The sequence below is a fragment of the Thalassophryne amazonica genome, chromosome 16 (assembly GCF_902500255.1).
Source record: "Thalassophryne amazonica chromosome 16, fThaAma1.1, whole genome shotgun sequence".
NCBI lineage: Eukaryota > Metazoa > Chordata > Actinopteri > Batrachoidiformes > Batrachoididae > Thalassophryne > Thalassophryne amazonica.
The window spans coordinates 20,932,227-20,953,408 of record NC_047118.1 but is presented as its reverse complement, the minus strand read 5'-3'; the positions used below and the strand labels follow the sequence as shown (position 1 = coordinate 20,953,408).

At 44.7% G+C, this 21,182-nt stretch overlaps 1 protein-coding gene across 6 annotated transcripts in view; it reads right to left on the bottom strand.

The window, feature by feature from the left end:
• Window positions 1–21,182, bottom strand: part of adgrl1a (adhesion G protein-coupled receptor L1a) — a 381,665-nt gene that overhangs the window by 110,975 nt on the left and 249,508 nt on the right. For 4 of the 6 annotated variants that reach the window (XM_034190600.1, XM_034190603.1, XM_034190604.1 and 1 more), the window contains exons 3-5: window positions 15,643–15,856; window positions 14,592–14,701; window positions 4,742–4,756 (exon numbers count right to left, since the gene is read on the bottom strand). In XM_034190600.1, coding sequence (XP_034046491.1) covers window positions 4,742–4,756; window positions 14,592–14,701; window positions 15,643–15,856 — 339 coding nt within the window. The remainder of the gene's footprint in view (window positions 1–4,741; window positions 4,757–14,591; window positions 14,702–15,642; window positions 15,857–21,182) is intronic. The other 2 variants (XM_034190602.1, XM_034190606.1) reach the window with 1 other exon arrangement.

Sequence of the window (21,182 nt, the reverse complement as noted above, 5' to 3'; positions counted from 1 at the left end):
ATTAGTCAAAAACTACAGTTACTCCATTTCTGACAATAAATCATGCAATTTTAATACGATTTATAAAATTAATGATTTGCATAATCTCTTATGCTTAACTATCATGTGATGTGGCAACATATGTAATACTGTATGTAACAGAATACAATGGATGTTGAAATTGTTTATCTGTTCTTTTGCAGAATAAGCATTCAAACAGTTTAAACTATATGGTTTTACAATCCTGTTAGCACCACCAATAATTAGCATCACTTTTTCCCAACATTGGATCAACTATAATTTTTGAGTCCTGTACAAACTGAAATTGGCCTTTGTCACCATTTTTGGTCTTTTACCCATAATTCCATAATTTTAGCTGCACAATCCTCAGATCTTAAGGATGAGGCAATATGATATGCATTTCAACACTACAGTATTTACATTTTTGCCCGCTGTGTGATTTTTTTTAACATGGCATAATGAGTTCAGATTGTAAGTGTAAGTATTCACTCTCTTCAGGTAGTACTAATGGAATACTTAACATAACCCGTCCACACCCAGTACACGCTACCCATCTCTTGAAACCAGCCACTGGGGTTTATATTCATGATTATTTGCACGGACGTCACCATTCCTCGTGTTTTAACCATGACTTCTCTGTGTAGAGTCAAACCTCGCATTCTTCCCTCTGCTGGTTTAAAGAGTGTGTGGCCGACTTTGGTCACATGACTGTGCTTGTGTGTCAGTCCATTTGTAATGAGCCGATGCTGCCTGACAAATCGTCTCTATAGCGACCATGCTCTCTCTTGTTGTGTATTCACAGCACAGCACTCTCTCATTCTCTCTCACTTTTCTAAATCCTGCATACAGGTCCCAGAAAGACCTGGAATAAGTACAGCTACAGTGCATCTGGAAAGTATTTACAGCGCTTCTCTTTTTCCACATTTTGTTATGTTACAGCATTATTCCAGAATTATAAATTCCTGTTTTCCTCTCACAATTCTACTCACAACACCCCATAATGACAACATGGAAAAAAGTTTTTTTGAAATTTTTTGCAAATTTAGTAAAAATAAAAAAAAACTAAGAAATCACATGTACATAAGTATTTCCACCCTTTGCTCAATACTTTGTTGATGCACCTTTGGCAGCAATTACAGCCTCAAGTCTTCTTGAATATGATGCCACAAACTTAGTGCACCTATCTTTAGCCAGTTTTGCCCATTTCGCTTTGCAGCACCTCTCAAGCTCCATCAGGTTGGATGGTGAGCGTCAGTGCACAGCCATTTTCAGATCTCTCCAGAGATGTTCAATCGGATTCAGGTCTGGGCTCTGGCTGGGCCACTCAAGGACATTCACAGAGTTGTCCTGAAGCCACTCCTTTGATATCTTGGCTGTGTGTTTAGGGTCATTGTCCTGGTGACAGATGAACCAACACCACACCCTGAGGTCAAGAGCGCTCTGGAGCAGGTTTTCATCCAGGATGTCTCTGTACATTGCTGCATTCATCTTTCCCTCAATACTGACTACTCTCCCAGTTCCTGCTGCTGAAAACATCCCCACAGCATGATGCTGCCACCACACTTCACTGTAGGGATGGTGGCTGGCATTCACGCAAAAGAGTTCAATTTTTGTCTCATCAAACCAGAGAATTTTGTTTCTCATGGTCTGAGAGTCCTTCAGGTGTCTTTTGGGAAACTCCAGGTGGGCTGCCATGTGCCTTTTACTGAGGAGTGGCTTCTGTCTGGCTACTCTACCATACAGGTCTGATTGGTGGATTGCTGCAGAGATAGTTGCCCTTCTGGAAGGCTCTCCTCTCTCCACAGAGGAATACTGGAGCTCTGACAGAGTGATCATTGGGTTCTTGGTCACCTCCCTGACTAATGCCCTTCTCCCCCGATCGCTCAGTTTTGACGGGCGGCCAGATCTAGGAAGAGTCCTGGTGGATCTGAACTTCTTCTATTTACAGATAATGGAGGCCACTGTCTCATTGGGACTTTCAAAACAGCAGAAATGTTTCTGTACCCTTCCCCAGATTTGCATCTTGAGATAATCCTGTCTCGGAGGTCCACAGACAATTCTTTACCTTCATGCTTGGACATGCACTGTCAACTGTGCGGCCTTATATGTAGATAGGCCTTTCCAAATTATGTCCAATCAACTCAATTTACCCCAGGTGGACTCCAACTAAGCTGTAGAAACATCTCAAGGATGATCAGTGGAAACAGGATGCACCTGAGCTCATTTTTGTGCTTCATGACAAAGGCTGTGAATACTTATGTACACGCGTCTTCGTAGTTTTATTATTTTTAATACGTTTGCAAAAATCTTAAAAAACCTTTTCACATGTCATTATGGGGTATTGTGTATAGAAGTCTGAGAAAAAAAGAATTTCATCTATTTTGGAATAAGGTTGCAACTGTAAATACATTCTAGATGCACGGTACCCTCACATTACTTTCTTTTCTTTGCCTGTTTTCATTCACAAGCAGAAACAGGCGGGAGGTGTGAAAAAAAAAAAAACATTGTGGATGTCTGCTTTGGTGCTGTCAGCAGCAATAAACCACAAAAAAAAAAAAAAAATGCACCAATGTTGTAGTGTGCTGCTAGACTGTCAGCAAAAAAAAGGTGAGAAAAGGGACAGAGCTGGAGGCAGGAGGGAAAATAGTCCAGCAGATAGGTGGATAATATGTGTGATGTCATTACAGCCCGCTGCACGTCACCCCAATCCGAATCAGTCCACCATCTGATCAGCCGGTAAGAATTAATTTGACAGACAGGCAAAAGACAATCTGGAATGTTAATACAGCCATAAAACAGAGAAGAAACACATTCAGCAGCAGTGGAGTGATGGATCAAAGAGGGCAGGAGGGCGGACAGAAAGAGAGGGGTGTTGGCTTTAGTGTTAGTGGGAGGAACAGTAATAAATAAAAATAATAAAGTGGGCGAAGCTGAAGCAGGAGGAGGGTTTTGAAGCTTGCTATTCCACTGTAAGCAGGGAGAGAGCTGGAATGGCTGCTCATGACGAGGGAAAAAATGTGAGGCAAATGTTAATGAAAAAGCATGGACACAATGATGCACAAAGGGGTCCATAAACCATTTAATGGGAGCCTCTGCAGGACTTAAACCCTCAGACATATGGATCCAGCAACGGAGCCAGACAGGGAGGTTTCTGGGGTCGAGATCGGGGTGGGGGGGGGGGGGGGGGGGGGGGAGGGGGGGGGGGGGGGGGGGGGGGGGGGAGAGTTCAGAGAGAGGTGAGGAAGCTGGGGACCTGAGAGGGGAGTTATGGCTCATTGGGATGATGGTCACTACTCTCACTGTGACCTTGGCTCTTTGAGAAGCTTATGATTGAGGTGCATGTCCGGGCTGATTGGGGCGAGTTACGAGTGCTTACGCCGGAGCCCCGCTGCATCAGAGAGGCCATTACAAAGAGCCGGAGCGCTCCAAACTAGGGGATATACCTCCTCCCCATCCCCTCCCCTGCCCTCTCCTCCCTCTTCCAGAGCCTCGTTGAACACATAAGGATCCAGGAGTGGCTGGATGATGAGGACGGGGAGTGTGTGTGTGTGTGTGTGTGTGTGTGTGTGTGTGTGTGTAGTGGGGAGGGGGGAGAGGGTGATGGGAAGACGGGGGGAGTCACACATTCACAATGGATGTGCAATAAAGGAAGGAGAGATGGCAGTGGCAGACTGCAAAAATAAGTACAGAGGGAAGAGAAAAGGTGGAGGGAGAAGAGTGTAAGAGATGCTCAAAAGAGCCTGCGGCTGCTTGTGATGGCCAGATGTGATCTGAGAGATAAACCAATCAGAGAAACGTGACAAAACAAGGGAAAGGGAGGGCACCATGAGAGAGAGAGAGAGAGAGAAAGAGGCAGAAAAAAAAGAGTTAAATGGGTGTGTGATTATTTGATAGAAGTAGAAAGACAGAATGAGAGCAGGAAGACACTGAAACACCTGGAAATGGGATACTGGAAAAATGATGTGAAAGCAACTTTGGTTTTACTTTTCTGGCTTGGGGAAAAAAAAAACAAAAAAAAAAACTTCTGCTTTAAGGATTATGACAGCAAACTTTGAGATGTCCTGAGAAACTCAAAGTAAAGTGGGGGGGGGGGGGGGGGGGGGGGGGGGGGGGGGGGGGGGTATAAATGGAGCTGAGAATAGGAAATATCCAGATCTGGAGGGAAACTTTAAAGACTTTAAGTAGAAAAGGATAAAAATACATAAAAAAAAAAAAAAAAACTCCATTGAGAAATGACCAAAACTGATGAGAAATGTGACTCAACATGAGGAAGATGGTAAAAGGGATGAGAGAGAGAAAAAAAATCATCCAGGAGATGTCAAGAATGCATGTCGTCTGTAGGTTTAGAATTAGACACTTCACAGAAGAAAGAAATGAAGTTAATCTCGTTTATCTCTCAAAGATACAGAGCTGACCTCCCGTGATGATGTTTGATTGCATACGTGGGCTTCTGTGTTGGTGTGTGCGTGCGTGCAGGTCAGGCTGGTGTCATCAGAAGCCGTGAGGACATCTAGAAGGATTTTAGAGTTTTGGTTATAAGTCGGAGACAGATCAAAAGAGACGGATAGAAGAGCTGATTAGAGATCGAGAAAGAAAAAGGGAAGGATATCGACATCAAACATGACCACTACACAAGGTGCTGGGTTAGGGCGGGATTTTGGGAGGGAGGGAGGAAGACAAGGGAGGGAGGAGGAGGGAGGAAGGGGCGAGCTGTGGTTGTTATGTTCATTGTGGTCTTTACCTTTTTGATCCACTTCTATTCAAGCATCGGAAAAAAAGGAGATAGATAACAGAGAAAGACAGCAAGGAAGAGAGACAGAAGGAAAGCAAAGAGAACGAAAGAAAAACAGGTGCAGGAAAAAAGAGAAAATTGAGATTAAATAAAATGCTGTCCTTTCTCTCTCTGTTTTTTTTTTTCTTTCTTTTTTTTAAAGCAAGCTTATCTGTCTGTGTTATGGTTGGCTACTCAGAGAAAGGATGGCTCAAATGGAAAATGAGGTGGGGAAAATGGCCTGACCTGGGTTTAAATCCATTTCCATTTCATTTCAGCTTTATCGATAATCCCCAACAACACAATTCATCCCCAACCACACACTCTCGACCCCATCTCCACCCTTCCTACTGCCCAATCCCACCCTCCCTCCCTCCCCTTCTCTCTCTTTTACACCCACAATGGCAGCTCCGGGAACCTGTTCGGGGGAGATAGAAAGAGAGCATCTTTGCCATCGTCCTCTTCAGCTGTGGAAGTACAAACATGAATGATAGAGGTGGAGAAGAAGAGATAATAAAGAGAAGGTGGAGGTGATGATGATGGTGACTGCGGTGTTCTGCCTTTGGAGAGGCTGCTATCCCTCTCTGTTCCCTCTCTCGGAGTACGGTGTAGTGTTGACACTAAAGCGGTCCCTTGATCTGAAGGAAACGCCGCTTTTGGCTTTCGCTCAATTTACAGAGTTGTGGTGTTCGCTAAACAAGCCAACGCAAACACTCGGCTCTCCAATCAATGGGGAGACCGCTGCCGAGGCAGCTTCATCAAAGAACAAGACAGCAAATGACTGGGGGGAAAAAAGGAAGAAGAAGAGAGTGGAACGCCTTACAGAGAGAACCCCCCCCCCACTGGGCTTGTTTGTGTGTGTGTGCATGGGTGTGGGGAGCTAAAGAGACCAGAAGGCTCGGTGTGCCGAATCACATGAGGATGTATAAGGTGTGGCTCTTCATGTGGTTGTGTCCGGGTGGGAAGGATCTCAGCTCCGCCTTTCGCATTACGGCATCCGACATTCCTATGCGATTCCCGAATGGCTTGCCATGTCTCTCGGAACAGACGTGTCAAATGACACGTGCCTAGCAGATCCCTGCTGTTGCCATGATTGTCGTGTGTGTCACGGGAAGTCTGCGATCCAACAGGGAGCTCCGTGAAATCATCATGACACCTCGCGGGGTTGCCTGTAGTTGAGATGGTGACTGCCAGAGACTGAGTGAGTGAGAAATATAAAGAAAACAATGAAAACAAAGACGAGGCAAAATAGCGAAATAGCCTGATCTTTTAAGAGGGATGGGTGGCATCGTATCTTGCAGTGGTACAGCAGAGGCAGCAACATTACCTCCAATGAGGAAGTAGTTTTCAGTGGGATGAAACTTGAGGAAAAGGTGGGTTATGAGCAAAGAAGGATTTTTTTATTATTATTTTTATTTCTTTATCATTGTGAGATAGGACAATACTGGAATTTAGAACCTTACTTGTGTGATTTGGTGCTATATAAATTAAATAAATTAAATTATTGCAATTTCTTATGAGTTTCTCAAAAATTAATACATAGACCATCATATATTTAATTGGGGCAGAGCTCTAAGAAGATCCAGATTTTATGGATCAAAAAATAATTTTCAAGGGGCTGCAGTTTAATTTAACCTTTATTTAACCAAGTTAGTCCCATTGAGATTGAGATCTCTTTTGCAAGGGAGGCCTGGACAATTATAAAGTTTACAGTTCACCTAACCCGCATGTCTTTAGATGTGGGAGGAAGCTGGAGCACCCGGCAGAAACCCACGCAAACACGTGGAGAACATGCAAACTCCACACAGAAAGGCCACAGGTGGGATTCGATCTTATGACCTTCTTGCTGTGAGGCAACAGTAGGGATGGGTATTGATAAGATTTTATCAATATCAGCGCCATTATCGATCCCACTTTTCGATCCGATTCGTTATCGAATCCCTTATCGATACCTCTTGTGAATTTTCTGTGTACTAAAAGTAGGCTTTACACGTTTTCAACAACATTTTATTGAGTCTTAAACTAAATAAATATGAAATTTGTTCACTGGATCCTTGATCTCTGGACATAATAAACTCTACATGGTAGAAAGAAAATCTGTAGTTTTTGTCAAAAGCATTTCCTTTCAGACATTATTGGCATGAATCTCACTCCATACCTCTGAGCTGAGCTCAGGCTTCTGCGCTGAGTGCCATCATCAATGTAATTCATAAAAAACCCAGGACATCTCATTTTGGGAGGAAAAAAGTTTTAGTCGATTGTAGCTTATTGTTTGTATTACATTTGGAAAGAGGTGTCATTTGATTTAAAACAGCGATTCACTTTGAAGTTATTAATTTTGACTGGACTCTAAATCGACTCGGCAGAGAGCGGCGCAGCGTTTGGAGCTGTGCGAACGGAACGGAGGACAATTTGTGCTTCTTTCCTGCAACAAGACAAGAGTCCCAATTAGTGACTTTAATCCACACAAAAGGGCTCCGGATTGACATTTTTAAATGAGAGGGGTTAAGAAGTGGATTTGCCACTTCTGAAAAGCAGAGAAGCAAAGAACCAACGAAGCAGCGGATTGGAGCACTACTTCATTGGTTCAAGCTTCAAAGTGGAGCCGTTACAGAAGCGGTTGATTACAAAACTGCCGCAAGGTCTGCAATCAACATAGAGAAATGATCATTTTCCCAACAAACACCCTCAAAAACAACAGCGCTCTGAAGGACTGATAAGGGAATCGTTAAGCAAAAAGGCTATTGATGTCGGTGGATCAAATCATTTCTTAATGATTCTCAAAAAGAACCGGTTCTCGATACCCATCCCGAGGCAACAGTGCTAACCACTGAGCCACCATGCTGCCAGTTATACTTGGTGAGTTTAAGATCAGTCTCCCATTGCAGATTTTGACCCCAGTATATCTAGATTCCAAAACTGAGGAAAATGGGCCAGATTTATGAAAATAGGAGGCCAGATTTGTATTCCCTAACATAATATGACTTGCTAATGAGTGTAATTGATGATTGCCAAGTATTGCCATTTGTTGCCAAATACACTCGAACGAGTCCCATTACACCATTGTTTGCGCACATGTGCACACTGCTATTCCATACAGCATATGCAGTCCTTCCAAGTTACTGCCAGTGGTTATTAGCACACTTTTCTGCAAGGCTAAAATGTGTCTGTTAACATCTCAAAACTGTCTTCTGTTGAAGAGCACGTCATGCTTTTCATGGGATTTATGTTGCAGAGGAGAACCACAAGGAGGCTTTTCCACAGAAAATGGATGTATGCATTGTGGCAATGCATGTTCTACTTTTTGCCACATATAGATATCATACCTCTGTATATCTGTCTTTATGCTAAATATAACCCCCTCTCTGCACAAATTAATTTGGACTACTCGCTGTTTTGGACCACACTGATCCTGATGGCAAATTTTAAACATGTTCAAAAATATTTCGATTGCTAACAATGTTCTACAACACTACCATTACCACTGCTTAAACTTGATATCAGTCCAGGATTGGGTATCTTTTATGTTTTGCTTCACAAACTATAGCCAGTTAGGCATCATAAATCTGCAATAGGAGACCAGCCTGTCAACAAATTGGTAAGAAAACTCTATCTCCATATTTCTAGACATTCTGTAGCATAAAAACATCATGTTTATTTTTGATAGCGTGAACCAAACAGCATGATTAACTGTACTGTACAAGCTTAACAATTCTATAAAAATAAATATGTTTGTATGCTTAAAGAATATCTGTGAATTATGGAGCTGCAGATTTATAGACCACTTTGTTAAATTAAGCTGGTCTTCCACTGGCAGTTTGTGTCCTGACCTGATTTCAAGAATATGTAAATAGGGACAGATTCATCTCAACAACAGTCTAGTTGTGCATCTTATTATTATACATCAGGTTATTGCTGATTAATTATAAACGATATTAGATAGGAAATTGCCCACCACTTGCTTTACAAATAACACAATCTGAAGCCTGGTATCAAAATAACTGAGCAGTCAAACCCACAAATATGGATGTTATTCCCTAACTGCACAATTATATCAGAATATTCACTTCTGTGGATGAAGAGTCATCCCAATGTGAAGAAAACCTTCACAATTGGGCACAACATCAAAATCTGCAATGGGAGACCGGCTTTACACTCTAGTGTAAGTGAGGAAGCCAGATTTCAGATCATCATTCTCCTTACACCAAGGAAACTATTAGCATATCTTTATGGTAGCTGTGCTTGAAATATGCACATACGTATTGGCAACGATATGTGCTCTCGGAGTACTTCTTGTTTATCACGCTATTCCAAGGTCAGACTTGACAAACAACCTCCATAAAGACCTAGGGAATGGTCACTGTTTCCAATCTGGAGGGGTAAACATGGCTGTGCGAGCTCCATGAAGCTGCATCTGGGGGAAATAAAGAATTACAACTCCACCATCAACTGTGAGTGCAGGTGTTAGCTCCAAGGTTAGTGCAGAGAGAGCATCCAGAGCCTTATTGGAACAACTGCACGGCACAGTGCGTCACGAAGAAACCAGAGGGTGCGAACACAAGCAGCCTCAGGACAGTGGCTTCGTTCCATTTGCCGTGACAGCGCGAGGTCCCAAAACCTTACAGGGCGCAGCTCAAAATGCAGAGTTATTAATGCATCGCTGTTTTCCTATAAAAAGAAAGCGTCATGAGTGATGCACAAAAGAGAGAGAGAAAGAGAGAGTGGTTGATCTCCAGAGCTGCGGAAAGAGAGAAATGTAATGTTTCGGTTGAGACCACATGCTCCTCCGGATTGTCCTGGAAAATAAAAATTGCACACAGACATGTATGAAGTCGTCATAATCGCACACAAAGGAAAGAGACAGACTCTCGTCAGTCTGTCCTCACAGGCGACTATTTGAAGGCCGCCTCAGTTGTTTGCCTGATTCATTCAGCATTTCACTTTCAGGGCCTTTTTGAGAAATAACACACTGGCCTCTCTTCCCTTAATCACTCTGCTCAGCGCTCTCCACAACCCTATCAATTACTCCCACACTAATGAGTGCAGCCAGAAACACATTGTACTGCAGGACAACTTATCCTCCTCTGTCTGCTGAGAGATAACACGTCCTCTGCAGTCTCACGGCTTCTTCCATCCTCTCCCCCTCCTGTTTCTCCTCTAACAGTAAAGAGTCACCCCGCTCTCCGCTGCCAGAGCGACACGTCCCGCTTATAAGCTCAAAGTCTGGTGCCCCTGTGCATATTAATAACAATTCATTTTCTGCTACATCAAAGCGTTTCCTCAGTCACCTCCCCTTGCAAACTTGTATTACAACACCATTAAACCCGTCGACTGATTAACTCTTGCCGACACGTCAACTGTCATTTCCAGCAGCTTTGTGTTCAAAGAGTGATGTCCCGTAATGAATAGGCAGGGCTGAATACATTTGCGGTGGAGAATCAATTTTAGTGAAACAGTGGCAAAGCCGCAGAGTATGAGCATTAAAAAAAAACCCAGAAGAAGCTCTGCAGAATGTGGATGCTGCAGCCTGAGTAGGCGCTTTTAATGCTAACCTCACGGTGCATATTAACAAGATAAATCACTGCTGATGAAATAGCAGAGGCACAAGGCTAAGTTTAATAGCGCTGCCATGGCTAGCACAGATAGCCCCGACGGCATGCGTTAGGAATCAATAATGATGTAACACCGAGTCTTCAAGGAGGGGAGGACAGGTAGGGTTCTCTAGCGGGGTAGATTTACTTTGTGTACATCTGTTGTAAGTCTGCAGTGTTGTGTTTCCGCTGCAGTAACTACGTGCACGGGTCGTGATGTCTAAATGAATCCAGCGGTCTAGCGGCCTGTGACAGTGTGACATGAGAGTTCACTTGAGCTGTTTTGTCTTACTCTGTTCCGGTTGGCGAAAACTGTGGTGGGTCAGGCCTTGCAGGGCATTTTTTTTGGCTCGATGAGATATGAGTTGAAGTATTTCGCTGAGGCGATCCCACGCACGCGGCCACACACACACACACTCAGAGGTGTGTTTCAGCTGAGTTCTGACTGTCACCTCGCCGTTTCAGGTGACTGGTAACACGGTGGGCGTGCGACACGCATATAGAGAAGCCTGTCAGATGCAAACATCACCTGTCACACGCCGTGGCAACTGCCACGCCGTGCGACCTATATCATCTCTATATTGCACACCTTATGTCAAAATCACCAGCAAAAAAAAAAAAGAGAAAAAAAAAAGCACGACTCAGATGGTGCCGGAGTGCCCAGTGTTCCGAGCCAGACATGAATGATGGGGCATTACCAGAGCGATTAGCAGCAGCAAATTCAATTAATCTTGACAAATCTCTATTGAGGAAGAAATGAGGAGAGTGACACTCCCCCCTCCCCTACTCGTGGTAATTAAAACTGGCCAAGTTGAGTGGCATGCAGCGCCATGGTGACTAGGTGACATTTTTTTTTTTGTTTGGAGCTGAGTCAGAATGTGTCAGGTCATATTTAGTTTGTCACACGTGCATGCGTGTTTGTGCATGCTTGTTTCTATTTCCATCAGCCTGGGTTGCGCGAGAAGACTGTGGTAGAGGACAGGTGTAATTGTCTCTTCTTTGTCACCTCAGACAGGCGCAGGGGCGGATTTCATCACAAAGGGATCAGCTTCCAGTTTTCTAAGCCACGCTGCACTTCAGACACAATCAACCGTGTTTTTTTTTTTTGTTGTTGTTGTTGTTCCTAAAACAAGGGGTTTAAAAATGCAAGTCAGCAGCTATTTAATCATCTCTTTGATTGCCTCTCACGGCGAGCTTGTTGGTGCAGTCAGAGGGTAAAAGACAAGGCGTGAATGCACGAGTGAGGGATAACAAAACAGCGACTTTGACAAACTACTGGCAACGGCAGATGCATCGCTACAGCAGAGAGAGCAACAATCAAGGTCGCAACACTGCAGAGGGTCAGTCTTACCGCGCAAAGTTGGGTGAATGGAGGGCAGAGGAGAAGAGGTTGGCTCAAGAGAATAATCCCCGGAGACACGAAACCCAGCTAAGGTTTTTTAAATTTGTAACTCTGGTTGCACCCTCCCTCAATCAGTGGCGGAGCTAGGATTTTTCAAAGTCAGAGGCCATTAAGGAGCCAACATCTACGCACAAGCTGCTGTGGTAGACGTGTGCATGGATCCATTGGATCCAATGTCTCCAATTTCAAATTTGAGGAATGTTACGTTATTGAATAGATTTTTCAAATTGTTCCTTGTTCAAATGCTGTGCGTATTTTTAGAAAACAGTTTAGTCAAATGTAAAGTATGACTTTTGGTCAAGTCTTCTTCTGTTGTTATTTATATTAGGAGTTTTTCTTCTCCTTGTTTTACTGTGGTTGGCCTTCATCTTAATGGTCCGTTACCCCCACCTGCTGCTCTGGAGTGGGAATCACACAGTAAACTTACCTGTGTTCACCCAGGTGAACACAGGTAAGTTTACAACAACTTGGTGACTATTCAGTCACCAAGTTGTTAATGTTTTTGTAAAAAGAAAACAAAAACAAATAAATAAATCAAAACTAAGCACACCGTTGGAATCAGCACATCAACGATGGGATTTAAGGCTATAAACAGATTACAGAACTCACAGAGTTGTCTTGTTCAGTGTTTGAAAAGTGCTGTATGATTTTTCAGCAACTATGCAACATGTGCTTTTTCCTAATTGTATCAAAATATTTATTGTACATTTGATTGTTTTATTTTTAATTTTATTGTTGCATGTTCTGTATTGTATTGACTTAATTAATGCCATGATTCCACACACTCTGATGCAGTTGGTGGTGTTAGGCATTTTTAAAGCTATCTTGTAATCCACTTAGAAATACAAAGAATTAGAAGTTTATTTGTCAGTAATTTACAAGTGTTAAGTTTATTTTAAGGCTGTGGTTGATGATATGACACATCAGCATCATGTAGTGCAACGCTAACTGTTAATGGTAGTGTTACCAAATGGCTCGTTTGTGGTCATTTTATTACAAATATCTGTTATAATATGGCTTGTTGTACGGCTAATTGGCCTAATGGATTATCTAAGGAGTGAGGCATGAGGTGGCAGTTTATGCTTCCTGGGAGCCCCAGTGCCAAGAGTGTTGCCTTGGCTATGGATATGAACTTGTTGTCATTTTGAGATTGCAGGGGGTCTTTGGAGTCTTATCAGATTTCATCTGGGACCAGTGCCCCACCAGTGGATCTACTGCTGGCCTCAACAAGGTCTCGCATCTCATGGTAGAATAGCACTGAGCAGACTGAAGGGGGCGCCGCTCGGTCAGAGCTTCACTGTTGGATCTTTAATTATTTATCCCACCTGTAATAGAAAAAAAACGAAAGAGACAGCACAAGACAGAGAATGGAATGGTTAAATTCTGTTGCTGATTCATGATCACAGAGCAAATAAAAGAAAACTGGTGGAAAAACGAGACCAATATAAAATAAAATCTACAAAGATCTCTGAGCGCAGATGGACAGTGAACAAGCCTGGATGCAGAGAGAGAGACGGAGAGAGGATTTAAAAGAGATGAGAGAGATGATAACTCATAAGCAAAGAGAGGACAAGTGAGACCTCAGACAGGAGAGCAAAGAGTGTTAGCGCTTTGGCATCTGCTTGATCCTGACGGCTCACCATAAGATCTGGCCCTGAGGAAAAAAACAGAGAGGTTCACCTCATGTCTTTAACCATGCTCCCAGAATCAATCAAACCCCATGAAAACTTACCGCACCCCCCCACCCCAACCCCTTCAAATGTCATCCCACCCCGACCTGGTCTCGGACCCTGCTTCTGCTTCTATTTGGAGGAGGCGGAGCAACAATGCCCCTCCCTCCTGGCCTGGCTCACCTGCACAGGTGAAGGGATCAATGCTGAGAGTAATAAAACACATGAGAGGGAGCGGGGGGCGAGGTGGGGGGGTGAGACTGAGGAAAGATTTTCACATGAGCGATGCCGTAATCTCCTTGCTGTGTCTGCTCTTTCTTGCTGTGGGAGCTTTTGTTTGTTTGAGTGTGTGTGCTCGCCCACGGGGCAAAGTCAAAGTGAGTGAGAGCAACTGCACATCCCTCTTTATTTTTAAAGTAGGTTGCAGTGCGTATGTCACACCTGCAGCGGTATACCGCCAAGCAGGTAACTGTTACCATGGGGACGTTTTGAAAAAGTACAGGTTGCACGCTCTAAAATAAGCCGTGTGCTGTTTGCAGTAGGGTTCCTATTGTGAGGTGTGACACAAACACAGCAACGCCTCCCGCCTCCCGTATTCACTGCACCCAATTTTAAACTTTATTGGAAACCACGGGGACAGCAAAGGTGTTTGGTGCCAGATAAAGGCGGCGGTGTGGCCCGGCGGTCAGCTGGTGCACGAGTGTATTACACCGCCCTGACTGCCAATAGGAGCTGACCCCATGTGCGCGTGGCGAATGTGCTTATCGGAGTTTATAGCGCGCCTTCGCCGATGTGAAAATCCCTCTCAGGTACTGGTGCTTCGCTCTGTCAATGAAGAAAACAGGTTTAGAACGCTGTGTGTGTGTGTGTCTGTGCGGTGTCAGTGTGTGTGTGAGAGAAACAGAGAGAAAGAGACCACGAGGGTGAGTGTCTTTGTTTGCTTGTGTTAAAAACACAAGAGAGAGAGAGAGAGAGAAAGAGAGTCTGTGCACGTGTGAATGTCGCTGAACAAAGGTTTTTCACAGGGTTGAAGAGGTACAGCAGGAGAGGGGAGGAGGGAGGGATGAGGGGGTGGTGAATGGGTCGGGGAGAGGGCGGGCGGGGTGGGGGGGCACATGGGGGGTGCAGGTGCAAGCGGCTGGGCTCTGGGTACTCACTGTAGGGGACACACTCGTACTGGATCTCCAAGTACTTATATGTGCCGGGGCAGGGATCCGGGAAGACGTCCGACCCCGCCACCACCACACACTGGGTGCGGTTATTACACCTACGAGAAGAGACAACAAACAGAGAGAGGAGGAGATTAAAAAAATGAAGTTTGCCATGACAAGAAAGACAAAGAGAAGTAGGTGCGAGAGGAAAAAAGAAAAAAAAAAACATCTTCAGGCTAGGCTCTGAAAGAGAAAAAGAACTGCTTGGAAAGGAGTAATTTCACACAAGACTAGATCATGTGACAGCTCCACCCAAGAGGAGGTGGGAAATGGAGGAGGGGAGGGGAAGGGCAGGCAGGGGGGAGGGAAGAGAGGCAAAGAAAGGGCGAGTAACATAAAAGCCTCCTCTCTTGGGGGATTGTGAGTGGGAGCAATTAGAGGTGAGAGAACGGGGAAGGACAACGGAAGTTTAGGCAAACAGTCTGCAAACGCCGCGTGTGCACACGTGAAGCTCATCGATGCACGCTGCGCCACGTTAGTTCACCCAAAAACAGAACACACACACACACACGCGCACTCCCTTACCGTCCTCACATCATCCTTCTCCATCCAGCATTTCTGTTTCTGTCTCGTGCTGAAATCTCTGCTGCGCCCCCTTCTGTCTTTCTTCACCTCCCCAACCCACACACGTTTTCTGTTTCCTTCCCCTCTCCTGCTGTGTACCTCAGCTAGCGCCCTATGCCGCCATTACATGCGTGATGGATAGCTGGGAGAGGGCTTCCATTGATCTGAGCTCAGAGGAATCAGATGCTGAGAGAAAGCTGCTGCAGAAACCCAACAAATACCCCTGCAGTCGCTTGAGACATGCACACAAAAGCGCGCTTTTCACCAGTGAGCTTAGGGCACAACAAGGGAACTGACTTCAGTGTTCCACAAGAAACAGCAACACCACAAGAAAAGCAGGAGACACCGGAGGAATAATAATGTGCCACAGTATCTTGTTTCTGTGGCCAATAACAGGCGCTGACACTCTGCAAACACACAGATCAATAGTTACCTCTGTGACATTATCTTGAAGGCGTCGGGCAGGTAGCACTGCACATTCTCCATCTGGAAGGGGTCTGCGTCACAGATCTTGTCATCGGTGCGGCCGTAGTTGGCCGTCTCAATCATGATGACATCGCTTCCGGGGCAGCGCAGCTCAATCGGGTAGCCTTCGCATGCCAGCTCTCGACGTATCAAACCGAAGGGCATCATTGACCGGCTCAGAGCTGCAGATGGACACAGGGAAAGAGACCAAGGTTACTGGAAAGTCAATCGATGTAGTTAGGGTCACGAGTATTTGGACAGTGAAACTATTTTGATAAAACTGAGCAACTCTGCAAGAACAAGACTTTGCACAATTTTCGAGCTGTTTGCACAAATTTTTATGTAAATAACTGTAAACTAGCGTGTTGCCCGTGGGGATCCACAGCTCTAGGTTGGGTAGTGTTTTTAAAATAGGTAGCTGACATTCAAGGGTGGGATGTATTTTTTCTGTTGGGGTTGAGTGCCAAGATGGTGCCGTTGTGTGTGGCTTCTCGTCTGTTGCTTCCAGTTTGTTTGTTATCTTATTATTTTTAACTTATGCTATTTATGAAACTGAATCTCTGCTGATGTATGATTGGCAAACGTTGCTGGAACTCCAGCCCTCGGTCCAGGGTGCGGTTTATCCGTTGGCGGGTGGACAGAAGTCTCTGCCCCCATTCTTATTGGAGGTTCCAGATTTTCTGTGCCGGGCTCCTGTGCTGCCTATTGGCCGAAAGTGCAGTTGCCGCCGAGACGAAGTGGCCTGCTGGTGAAGCTGAACTTTCATTTGGCTCGCTGTTTGGCATCTGGACGATCTGTGCGCAGAATTCTGGCTGGATGTGTGCTGCCCTGGCGCCTTGTAGATCCGATCGAACCCTGCGTGGTGCCTGTGGTCGACTCAGATGACTGACGGCCACGTCTGTCAGATTGATTCATGCCAGCGGCGCTCTCGGAGGCTGGATCTGCTTTGCCAGGTTCCTCGGCAGGTTGAAGTCCACGGTCCAGTTCCAGTCCCAGCTTTGTCCAGGGTTGACCAGGTAAATGCCAGATCACTGGCTAACAAAACTTTTATTCTTTGGGACTTTTTTAGTTCCCTTGATCTGGATTTGTTATGTGTAACTGAGACATGGCTAAGTGCTGGAGACTCTGGTGCTCTCGTTGAGCTTTTCCCAATGGATTGTTGTTATTTTAACTCTCCCCGGACCTCTGGGAGAGGTGGAGGCACAGCGGCTGTGGTTAAAAAGGACTTTAAATGCAAGCAGTGTTTGTCACAGTCCTCTTTTCCCAGCTCTGAATGTATTTCATTTGAGATGGGTCAGACTAATTCCGTTCTCTGTGCTGTTGTCTATCGCCCAAATATAATAAGGATTTTATCAATGACTTTTCTGTCTTTTTAGCTGAGATCATGCCTAATTATGATCATGTTTTAATTATGGGAAATTTTAATATTCATGTGTGTTGTCCTGACAGGCTGCAGGTAAGAGACTTTTAAGCCTTCTTGATTCTTTTAATTTGGTTCAGTCTGTAATTGGTCCCACAGATGATTGTGGCCACACGCTGGATCTGGTTCTTTCCTGCGGTCTGTCTGTAACTGACCTGGAAATTAGTGATGTTGGACTTTCGGATCACTTTCCTGTTTTATTTTCTATTGATTTGGTACAGACTACAGCCAAGCCCTGTGCCCGCCCTCAGGATTGTCAGGTTATAAACCCCTCTACTGCTGATTTTCAGCAGTTATGCATTTCCTTTGAAGTTTCTCTTTGTGACATAATAGAACTTTTCTCCTGGTTGTACACTTTGGATTCAGTGGCTCCATTTAAGACTCGGCGACCCACGGCTAATTTTGAGCCATGGTTAAATGACAGAACCCGTGAAGCCAGGAGGAAATGTCGCCAAGCTGAGCAGAAGTGGAAAGAGGACAGACTATAGGACTCTTTTCAAACCTTGAAAAACTGTTGGCACTGTTAACAGACCATGATGCTTTCTTACAGCAGTGGACAGGGTGCACAAAGACACAAGCGCTCACTCATTGGTTGTGTTGGGTTTGTGATTGTCTTAGATTCTAATCAGAAGCGTTGGCGGTGCTTAAACTCAAAACCAGGTTATCAGTAGCTGAGAGTATATGGGGACAATACTGAAAGTTAGTGGTTAGCGATTAGCTGTAGCTTCTGCTAAATTTTTTAGTAGCTTATCGGTTTAGTGTTACAAAAGTTAACTTTTCACTTAGCAGATTAGCGGGTATTTAAGCTAAGTTTTTAGTTTTATATATATATATATATATATATATATATATATATATATACTGTATATATATGAGGTCTGTTAGAAAAGTATCGGACCTTTTTATTTTTTGCAAAAACTATATGGATTTGAATCATGCGCTTGCATCAGCCAAGCTTGAACCGTCGTGCGCATGCGTGAGTTTTTTCACGCTTGTCGGTTGCGTCATTCGCCTGTGGGCAGGCTTTGAGTGAGCACTGGTCCACCCCTCTCATCGGATTTTCATTGTCAGGAAAATGTCTGAACGGCTGGAGCAGCGCTGCATCAAATTTCTCAAGAAACTGTGTGAGACAGCCAGGTGGAAACCATTCGGAAAATTCAGATGGCTTTCGGTGAAAATCCTATGGGCATCACACAGATTAAGGAGCATTACAACCGGATTAAATACGTGCGGAGGCATTTGCGCATCGAGACGAAGCCGCAATGGCAGAGAACAAAAGCAAGTCCATGTTGGAAGTCTCACGGGACATGTTGTGACATGCCCAGCTCTCCACAATTTCTCGGATACTCACTCGACTAAAAAGCCACCGAAAGCCATCTGAATCTTCTGAATGGTGAAAGACCTAACACCATCGCGGCTTCATCCCGACGCGAGAATGCCTCTGCACGTCTTTCATTACAAAATCTCCTGTAACAGTGGAAGCTGAAGAAAAATGGCTGATGTCCACCTTTTCTGCCATTTCTCTGGTAGTCACGACGTCCCGGATCAACACAGCCTTCACTTTGGAAATGATCTGGTCATTTCAGCTTGTCGATGGCCGCTCGAAGTGTGGCGCGCCTTCAGCCGCTGTGGGCCGTCTTTAATAAATAAATAAATAAGGAATATATATATATATATATATATATATATATATATATATATATATATATATTATATATATATATATATATATATATATATATATATATATATCGTCCTGGGGTTTGTTTTGTCGTCTACCTAACATGTGCATATTGTTTCATTTCACCTCAATTTTGGTGGTCTATTCAGGCAAAAAAACAACAAAAATCATTGTCCGAATACATACGGTCTGTGACGGTACTTTTTTTTATTCAACCACACTATAAATATGATGTGTCGCATTCATCAATAGCAAGCTGGATGGAAGCTGCTTCTATTGTCCTCATGCAAATAAGCTCATATTGACTGGCTGCTCTCAGCGGTGATCTTTCAGCGAATCCACTTCTCACATCACACACTTTGCTGCCGCACTGGCATCTCCGATGTGAGACAAATTGCGAGACCTTCAAATGTTAACTCACTCCTACACGCATGCAAGCAGCAGCTTTTGATACCCACACAAGACATGAACTGTATTTGTCCTTCCCAGCATCCTTTTGTCTCTTCCGCCTGAACGAGGCGTTGGAGCAGCACCTTAGGTTTCAGTTTGAGTGGAAGGAACGAGATATATAGTGTCTGTGCACGTGATCCATACACCCACCACTGTTAACCGGCTGTCTGAGAGGCATGTCAGGGTAGTGTGAGCGGCGGCGAGGTTTGGCACAGACCGGGGTCACCGGGGACAGCGGGTTAGTTTGGGTTAATCGCTGAGCCAGGCTGAGAGGCAGGAAAGTGGGCTGCAAGAGATCTAGAGAGAAACACTTCCGTCTCTCCTGCTCTCTCCATGACAGCATCACTTTCCAGCAACATTCAGTCTCACTCTCACACACACACACCAAAAATGGCTGCTGGCTGCTTTGGCAGCACAGGTGGAAGCAGGTAGAGGAGTAGAACAGAAACAGCGAGAGATCTGGCAGCGAAGTTTTCCGTCTCGATGAAGGACAGCCAGAGCTTCCCTGTGCTGAAAGCTTTGCCAGCTACTGGGAGAGACGAGTGCCGCTGTCTGTCGTGCAGGAATGACAGGACTTCTTTTGGGAAAATAACGCCCCAAAATGCCGGAGCACCATCACAGACGGCTGAGCTGAACGTCAAGCTGTCCGCTGTCCTGAAGGAGCACAGACGTCTGATTGACTGAGCTGATGTTGGACATTCTGTCAAACCGGTTTCACCGAGGCAGCCTGGAGTTTGGAAGTTCTTTCAAAAAGGGAGGTTCTACCTACACAGCGCCTCTCTGTCAAACAGGCAAAGTCTCTGAGTCAGCCTTCTGTCCCGCTGCTCCTCTTTCTCAAACCCTCAGAGCACTAATCTCCCATTTCCCTGCTCAGGTTTCAGGTGCCGTCCATCCTACAGCACCCACCGGTGTCAGCATCAGTCATCGCAGACATCAGCTGGAGCGGAAACACGAGTCACTGACGTCCAACTCGCTCAGATTTTTATTATTTTTGCCTTCTTTTTTTTTGTCAGCCAGCTGAACAACGAGCGCGGACCGACTTCCAATCTTTTATACCTCGCCAGCATGCAACACCAGTGCCAAATCACAAAGGCCTTAGTTGCAAAAGTGCACACTAATTAAAGCACGCAGATATGCAAACAGCAGGCCAGGCCAGACAAACAAGTCTGCAAATGCAAAAAAGAAGAATAAGAAGTAAAAAAAAAATCGTCCACCCCAGCAAATTAGCATCGAGGCACGCAGGCGTGCACGTGCACAGTCGAGCACGCGAGCATGGACCACTGCATGCGCTCACACAGACACACGTACACACAGACCTGGTGTTACAGTGGGATTACAATGTGTCGTGTCAGTGTGTGGCCCTGTACTTTTAACTACCCTGTGGTGTAAGTACACAGCAGCGTACAGCTGGCCGGCAATTAGAACCACACTCAGAGCCAAAAGGAGCGTAAAAAAAACTGAAGGGAGCCATCAGGAGTGATCAGGCTGAATCCACTCACACTGTGGGTCAACACGCCTGCAACATGAGCTGCTGCTGCAGGAGGCAGAAACATATTTACACATGATTGTACACATTTCTGATATCCCACTGACAAAACGACTGAAAGATCAAGTAGTTTAAACTGCCAAAGTGGAGAGGAGCAGGCAGCACTTGCTGTCCCCTAGAGGGCAACACAGCATCACCCACTTGGGAATTTTTTTTTTTTTTAATTAAAAAATAAAACAAAATCTTGAATTTTGGTCAGTAAAGAAGAAACTACAAATATTTATTTTTCTTCTTGCCAACAAACAATCTTTTCCCTGTATTTTAAGGGATGAACATTTTTAATATGTAATTCCAAAAAAATACATATTTGTTTACTTTGAGTGCAGAAAGTTTAATTGAAAAATATGGATTGCGATGTGTAGCAGTTTTATGTGATACTGATTTGGATATTCGTGCATCTAGAAAGTATTC